Source organism: Salvelinus alpinus, chromosome 1 (assembly GCF_045679555.1).
Source record: "Salvelinus alpinus chromosome 1, SLU_Salpinus.1, whole genome shotgun sequence".
NCBI lineage: Eukaryota > Metazoa > Chordata > Actinopteri > Salmoniformes > Salmonidae > Salvelinus > Salvelinus alpinus.
In genome coordinates, this window is record NC_092086.1 from 106445265 (window position 1) to 106453486 (window position 8222).

At 43.1% G+C, this 8222-nt stretch overlaps 1 protein-coding gene across 2 annotated transcripts; it reads right to left on the bottom strand.

Annotated features, from left to right (window-relative positions):
• Window positions 1–636: 636 nt before the first annotated feature.
• Window positions 637–4651, bottom strand: LOC139537749 (putative nuclease HARBI1). 2 transcript variants are annotated; one of them, XM_071339489.1, is made up of 10 exons: window positions 3612–4651; window positions 3348–3524; window positions 3196–3257; window positions 3027–3113; window positions 2898–2939; window positions 2656–2829; window positions 1888–2576; window positions 1703–1818; window positions 1495–1606; window positions 637–1400 (listed from the first exon to the last, which is right to left on the bottom strand). In XM_071339489.1, the coding sequence occupies exons 7-10, from the start codon at window positions 2357–2359 to the stop codon at window positions 1030–1032; spliced, it is 1071 nt and encodes a 356-aa protein (XP_071195590.1). In that variant the 5' UTR covers window positions 2360–2576; window positions 2656–2829; window positions 2898–2939; window positions 3027–3113; window positions 3196–3257; window positions 3348–3524; window positions 3612–4651; the 3' UTR covers window positions 637–1029. The 2 variants fall into 2 exon arrangements, with proteins under 2 accessions (XP_071195590.1, XP_071195581.1); XM_071339480.1 differs by having other exon boundaries at window positions 2656–2939.
• Window positions 4652–8222: the final 3571 nt, after the last annotated feature.

Sequence of the window (8222 nt, forward strand, 5' to 3'; positions counted from 1 at the left end):
GGGCAGGAGGATATGTTATGGTATAAATTACCATGGAGATTTATTCTGTGGAGCTAGCCTGCTCCAGACCAGGCTAAATTCCAGGATCTATTTAATCTCATCCCTAATGTCAGTCAGCAGTCACCACAAATGGAAACCAATAGTTATTTCACTGCTCACTATACATTGTTATCACATATAACTAGACCCACTGTTATTATTTAAACGTTTGTGATCATTAATTTCAATGATTTTGGATAAAAAATGATTTTTAGATGATGTTGCTATCATTAGATAATTTACAGTTTCCCATAGACTATAAGGCTATATATAAAATGATAGAATATTAGGGCCACAGAGGGGAAAAAAACACAAGTCATAATATTGTAACCAGTTGTTTTAAAGGAGGACAGTTGTTAAAATGACAGATGTGGGGCATTTCGTGAAATTGTACTTCAGTATGGTTTCATAAACAAAGACATGCTGATGTGCCAGAATATTAAGTATCACATTGTCATAAGTATCAAAACTGTAAAAACAATATGTAGCTTTTCTGCAGAAAGAACCAGCCTCATAAATTTATGACTTTATCCTTTTTCTTCAGTGTGGCCCTAGTACTCTGTCATATAAACAAATACACATTCCATATGAATATAAAAACACAATGTGTAACATTATGTTCCTTTATTGAATAAGGACAAAACAAAGCAGGTAAACCATCAGCTCCTTTCGAAACTGAAGTCACAGTGACTCTACAAGATGGAAAGCACAGAATCCAAGCATATTATACAAAATGATACATACACATTCAAAGGTCTGTATATAACACACCCTGCATGTCTGCACACTAAAATAAATGCAGGACAAATCCATACACATCAACTGAACAGACAAATGAATGGATGCAGTAGCCTCCCTGCAGCCTTGTATTACACACAGTATACCGCACAAACATCATAAGAGGCCAAATTCGTCAAAAAACGAACCCAAAAAAAACCAAATTCCTCTGCCACCGCAGGACATATTTAACCAAAATTGAAAGCACACATACTAACTAAAATAATTCAACACATATTGGTCCCTCAGCAGCCGACCACTGTCGTCATCAGGGAAGATTGCCGGATTGTCCCAGTCCATGGCTGGTGGCACTCTGGGGGCCCTCTCCTTCCTCAGGCAGGCCACATTGTGGAGGACAGCACAAGCCACAGTAATATCACATGCCCTAACAGGGCTGACCCTTAATTTGTGAAGGCAGTGAAAGCGTGCCTTCAGGAGGCCAAAGGTCATTTCAACTCTGGCCCTGGTCCTGGCATGGGCATGGTTGTAGGCCTGCTGTGCTTCCTGGGGGTCTGTGAAAGGTGTCAGGAGAAAAGGCTGGCAGCCATACCCCCTGTCTCCCAGCAACACACCAGAGAATTCACCTGTCAACACAAAATCTCATCATTACTACCTCATAAACACAGTGATATTCTTGACACAGCCATGATGGTTATAAATAGGGGTTGTGTGGCTTACCTTGTGATAGGCACTGATAGATTTCAGAGGCCCGAAAGATTCTGGAGTCATGGACTGAGCCAGGCCATTTTGCCACAACATTGCTGATCACACAGTCAGCATTGCAGACCATCTGAAATCATAAGATGAGGAATATTACACCAATCAATGCACATCACTGGCAATGCAGAGTGTTCGTCAATGGACAATATCAAAAAGTTATGTTCACCTGAACATTAATGCTGTGAAAGGATTTCCTATTCACAAAATCGGCCTCGTGGGCACCTGAGGGGGCTTTTATCCTTATGTGTGTGCAGTCCACTGCACCAATGACATTGGGGAAACCTGTCACACAAAGTAATGAGTATCCTACTATGTGTTAACAGTTGTCCTGTAATTTGTAGATCCTCTTACCTGCAATCCTATAGAACTCCTCTTTGATGTCACAGAGTCTTCTGTGGCCAGGGAAGGAGATGAAGACATCTGCTAATGCTTTGATAGCCAGACACACACTCCTTATTGTGCGGCAAATTGTGGCCTTGTTCAGCTGTTCTGCATCCCCCACTGAGTACAGGAAGGCTCCACTAGCAAAAAAGCGCAAGGCCACACAAACCATTTGCTCCACACTCAGTGCATGGCTCCGTGCAGTGCGGTGCTTAATCCTGGGACCCAGTAGTCTGCATAGATACCTGATGCCATCTGCAGAAAACCTGTATCTTTCATATAGATGGTCATCAGGGAAGGCCAGTGGGTCCAACCGGTCCCTGAAGACCCTTTCTCGCCTGAAGGCTCTCCTCAGCACAAGTGCTTCTTCATCCACCACATCTCGCACGAATGGGCATGCCATTGTCAGAGCAGAAAGGAACACACAATTTTGGGCCTTCATATAGGCTAGTGGCCACACCTGGTGCTGGGGGGGTGGGCAAAAGAGGGCGATGCCTTAAAACGATGACTTGGTTGTACTGATTGCTGGGAAAATAAAAAAAACCTTAGAAAGATGCCACCGTCCTGTGTGCTCACAATAAGAGCTCATATGTCATGGCTCACTTGACTTTACGAGAATATACCTAATTTTTATTTTGAGCTGTGTCATCTTCTTGGAGCTGGGGGAGGAAAGAAAAATAATGAATAATACATTTGTGTTACAGTTAGCATACAGTGTACATTGAAGGCATATCTCACCTCCCTCTCAAGTTTTTTTATTTCAAGGTCCAGTTTCCTAATTGTCCTCTTTTTTATTTCGGACTCCAGTGCAAGATTTTCCATCTTTTTCTTCTTGTACTGAATGTCTATGTCTGCCAGTTCTATTTGGCGCCAGAGGTGGTTGCCATACAACTTTCTGATAGCTTGTGAGCTCTGTGAACACAATACAATTAGCGCAGCTGGAATTTGGCAGGATGTGGTGTCCTTTTATTAATACGCACTATGTTGCCAGGCTGGTTTTCCCACTGTATAGCATCTGGGTCCTGTAAAAGAAATTAGATTTTTTGATTTTGATGAGGACTCCTCACCATTGTAGAGTAAATAGTACTTTCACAGTCTTAACATGATACCTCATGCCTTCTGGAATCCAGAGAGATGGTCTCCTCCTCATCATCGTCTCCATCATGTGCTGTTGCTGCTGCACTGGGGCCTTCACCCTATCACATTTAATCGGATTCATATTGAAGCTAGTAGACAAGACATGCCAGGCCTACAGTATGCCTTTGATGGAGTACTCACTGGATCAGCATCGTCTGGTGCTTGTGCTGGTGGCTCTAACAGGAACACAGTGCTGCCAGACACTGCAAGGCAATAGGTAAACCAAAGTCAGACAGTCCAAATTGATTCAATATGAATGTGGTTGTATCCCATGTAGAGATGGAAGGACATACCTTGAATGAAGCGGGTGGCATCTTGGGAGGAACCTATGCTCGTCTCTTTCCCCCCAGGGATCCCCTCTAAGACGGGCCTGCCTTTATTTAGCTCCAAGGCCATGTCCTCTGCTGGGGTAAGGTCAGCCTTTGGTGACCCACCACCCGTGCCTTGTCTGTGGGTATTCTTTTTCACTGCTAAAACAGTACAGACAATGTGTGAGCAGGCACCTTCTGGGTACAATATATGCTTGTGCTTTGTTAAATATTAGTCAGGGACCATACCATTCTGCAGAATGTTCTTGTATTTGATTTTGACCTGCTGCCATGTCCGTTTTGGCCCGTTCATGTTTAATCTACACACACACACACACACACACACACACACACACACAAACACATTTAATGGAGTCACACTGCAAAAAATTACTTGGTATTCTTGTCTTGTTTTCAGTAAAAATATCAAAAAATTTATCATAGCTTTATACAGTGTGATGGAGTTACTTTACACAATTTCACTCATATCTGCAGTGCATTTCAATTAAAAATTTAACCGTTTCATAATTACAGTACAACTGCATTTTTGGAGATGTGAATTAAATATTTGAATTGTAATTGTGATGTTTCAGCGGAGCGGTGAGTGTGTAATTGTGCACTACTTACGCATTCAGGCGGTCTGCAATACTTTGCCACGCTTTTTCTCTTTGCTTTATCACTGTGGCGGTGTTGCCTTTCTTCTTAATTATATCTTTTACCTCCTCGTATGCCTCCATGAGGATTTGTGCTTCCGACGGGGAAAAGTACGCGGCTCTAGTTGCCATGGTAAATCAGTTAATCTGTGATCTGTGGCGGGGTCTATTTGAGTGAGCCGTGAGCGCGCACCTATCCAGGATTGGTTTCACCTGGCTTAATGAATCCGTGTCTGCTCATCCTGGCTTGGTCTTTGTGCAACCAATTAAGCCTGGACGCACATGTTTTGGCTTCATTGAGCTCAGCTGAGTCATTTATCCCGGATGTCTTAATTCTACTTTTGTGCAACAGGCCCCTGGTTAAATAAAGGTTAAATAAATAAATAAAATAAATAAACATCCTTGAAGTATTCCTGCAATTATGCCACACTGGTGCTGCCCAAACAGTTATTTTAGATTATAAACTGGGTGGTTCGAGCCCTGAATGCTGATTGGCTGACAGCCATGGTATATCAGACCGTATACCATGGGTATGAAAAAACATGTATTTTTACTGCTCTAATTACGTTGGTTAACCAGTTTATAATAGCAATAAGGTACCTCACTGGTTTGTGGTACATGGCCAATATACCATGGATAAGTGCTGTATCCAGCCACTTTGCGTTGCGTCGTGCCAAAGAACAGCCGTTAACCGTGGTATATTGGCCATATACCACACCCCCTCGGGCCTTATTGCATAATTCTTGAAAGTTTAAGATGTTGGGGGAGGGGCTGATAAGCTGAACATATGGAATTGTTTTAAGATGATCATACTATGGATCATTTAGCTATTTGATTTAGGTATAAAAAAATATATATAAAAATGTTTGTGGAAAAAATATTGATTTTGGCCTTTACTAGAACACCATCATGTTGCTCAGAATCTTTCTATAGTGGGGTCCCATTGGTTTGTAGCCCGAACGGTTCGGATGCTACCAAACAAGTTGGCACATCGACGGTACTGACTTCAACTGTGTCTCCTGACACTTGCGGGGGTCATAGGGCAAAGCAGAGAACATCGTGTTCATGAGAGTCATCTTTCCATAGAGGTGTCATAATAGTTTTTAGGTCAAACTGTTCAGACGCTACAGACGTTTATGTGAGAAGACTGATTTTCAGTGGTACTAACGTATCTTGATGAAGCATGGATTGTAGACTATTCCATGCCTCTGGTGCACAAGATGAGAAGGCAGTCTTGCCTAATACTGTAAATGTCCTGGGGACTTTAAGTAGAAACCACCTAGCAGACGGGGTATGGTAACTGCTGGTGGTGAAGAGGGAGTTTACCCAAAAGGGCTTTGTAGATGAACATGTACTAATGTAGCTTTCTGAGTATATAAAGTGAGTCTCAACCTACCATTTGGTACAAGGTGCAATGGTGGGTGAGTGACTTGGCATTTGTAATAAAGGATGCATGATAAACAGAGTCTGATCTCTGTAAGACAGAGGAGGCTGCATGCATATACAAGTCACCATAATTAATTACAGAGAGAAAAGTGGCCTCAATAAGCTACTTTCTAGCCATAAGCAGCAAGCAAGCCTTATTACGAAAATAAAAACCCAATTTCAATTTAAGCTTCCTCACAAGATTATCCATATGAACCTTTAAGGACAACTTGTCATCCAACCATATACCTAGGTATTTGTAGGATGCCACTTTTTCAATGTATAAGCCACCAGATGTGACAATGCTAACCTTCTCTGGCTGAGTGTGAGCTCTGGTAAAGGTCATTCATTTAGTTTTTTGTACATTTAAGATAAAAGGAGGCCTGTGGTGACTGAAAAGCAGTCTGGAGCTCTTCAACAGCCTGAACCAGAGAAGGAGCACATGAATATATGACTATCATCGGCATATAGATGCAACTTTGCTGGTTGCATTCCATTTCCCAAATCATTCATACAAATTGAGAACAACACAGGAGCTACAATGGAACCCTGGGGCACACCTTTATTAATCTCAAGAAAGCTAGACTTGGGATTGTCAGTATATACACATTGTGTTCTGTCAGAAAGATAGTTCCTAAACCAGTTTACTGCCCCTTCACTGAGACCAATGTTACTGGGTCTAGATAGCAACAATTCACGATCAACTGAATCAAATGCCTTTGATAAATCAACAAACAGAGCAGCACAATTTTGCTTTTTATCAAGTGTATTTATGTCATTTGCCACTGCCATAGCTGCAGTTGTGGTGCTGTGCCCCGATCTAAAGCCAGACTGAACCACTCTCAGTATGTTCTTTTCAATTAAGAAGTTTTTTAGCTGTGAGTTCACTAGGGATTCATAGACTTTTGCCAGGATAGGGAGTTCACTAGGGATTCATAGACTTTGGCCAGGATAGGGAGTTCACTAGGGATTCATAGACTTTGGCCAGGATAGGGAGTTCACTAGGGATTCATAGACTTTGGCCAGGATAGGGAGTTCACTAGGGATTCATAGACTTCGGCCAGGATAGGGAGTTCACTAGGGATTCATAGACTTCGGCCAGGATAGGGAGTTCACTAGGGATTCATAGACTTTGGCCAGGATAGGGAGTTCACTAGAGATTCATAGTCTTTGGCCAGGATAGGGAGTTCACTAGGGATTCATAGTCTTTGGCCAGGATAGGGAGTTCACTAGGGATTCATAGACTTTGGCCAGGATAGGGAGTTTAGAGATAGGACGATAGTTATTATCATCTGAAGGATCTCCACGCTTCAGCAGTGGGAGGACATGAGCTGATTTCCAAATGCTGGGTATGGAATTGGTCAAGAGACAAGTTGAAAATGTGAGCCACAGGTTAAGTAATAATACAAGCTGCTATCTTTAAGAGGTAGGGATCCAGGTTGTATGGAACCTGCAGACTTTTTAGTGTCTATTGCCTTTAGTGCTTTACAGACCTCAGTATAAGAAACAGGCTCAAAGTTCAAATAGTTCCCCTGAGGGCCTATATCATAGTTTACTGTAACAGAGCTTACATTAGAGGCCTGGGCCCCACCATTATCAAAAACTGAACCAGCAGATATTTGCTTGTTAAAAACTCCTTCATTATGGGCTTTATCCTTCACTTCATTAGAATCCATCATTAAATGGTCAGGAAGGCCAGAGGATACATTAGAACCACAGATGTAAAGACAGATTCAGGTTGGGTATTCAACAAATATTCGCCTGTAGTTTTCCTTACGTCCACCAACTGTCACGCCCTGATCTGTTTCACCTGTCCTTGTGCTTGTCTCCACCCCCCCCCCCCCCCCGTCCTGTACCTTTGCCTCTACTCTGGATTACCAACCTCTGCCTACCCTGAGCCTGCCTGCCGTCCTGTACCTTTGTGTCAGGACCCGGTGCGAGAAACAGTCACTAATAATAGGCAGAACCCAGAAGATGAGGCAGACACAGCAGTACTAGAGATGGTGGTTTAATAAAAAATGGATATCTTCCAACAATAAAAAGAAAATCCACAAAGTGATAAGAACCGCAAGGGAAAAAACAAACCTCAAAAGACTAATCCAAAAAACACAAGAACAAAACCAGAGAACCTCTGGAAAATCAAACAAGAGAAATATCTATATCAAACAAGGCTTGGGCTGGGGCTGGGTGCTAACTTACAAACACTGAGCAAGTAACTAAGGAACACACAGGGTTTAAATACTAACAAGGGAATGACTTACAGGTGCAAACAATAATTGGAGCAAGAAAAACAAAAGGTACAAAAAGGTGCAAGGGGGACATCTAGTGAACAAAACCTAAACAGTCCTGGCCAAAACCTGACAGAATCCCCCCTAGGAACGGCTCCTGACGTTCCTACCAGCCTTCTCAGGGTGGAGGACCCTGAACTGACGAATGAGGTCAGGGTCCAGTATGTCCTTGGCAGGAACCCAGGAGCGCTCCTCGGGACCGTAGCCTTCCCAGTCCACCAGATACTGCCAGGACCGCTGCACCCGGCGGGAATCCAGTATCCGGTGGACGGTATAAGCCGACTGGCCTCCGATGACACGGGGCGGAGGGGGAGGTCTGCCTGCCGGGATAAGGGGAGAAAAAACAACAGGTTTTAATAAAGAAATGTGAAATGTGGGATTGATCTTAAGGGATCTGGGTAAGTGTAGGCGAAAAGTAACGGGATTGACTCTCCTGGCTATCTTAAAGGGACCGATGAATCTCTGGGACAGCTTGCGAGACTCCACCCTTAGCG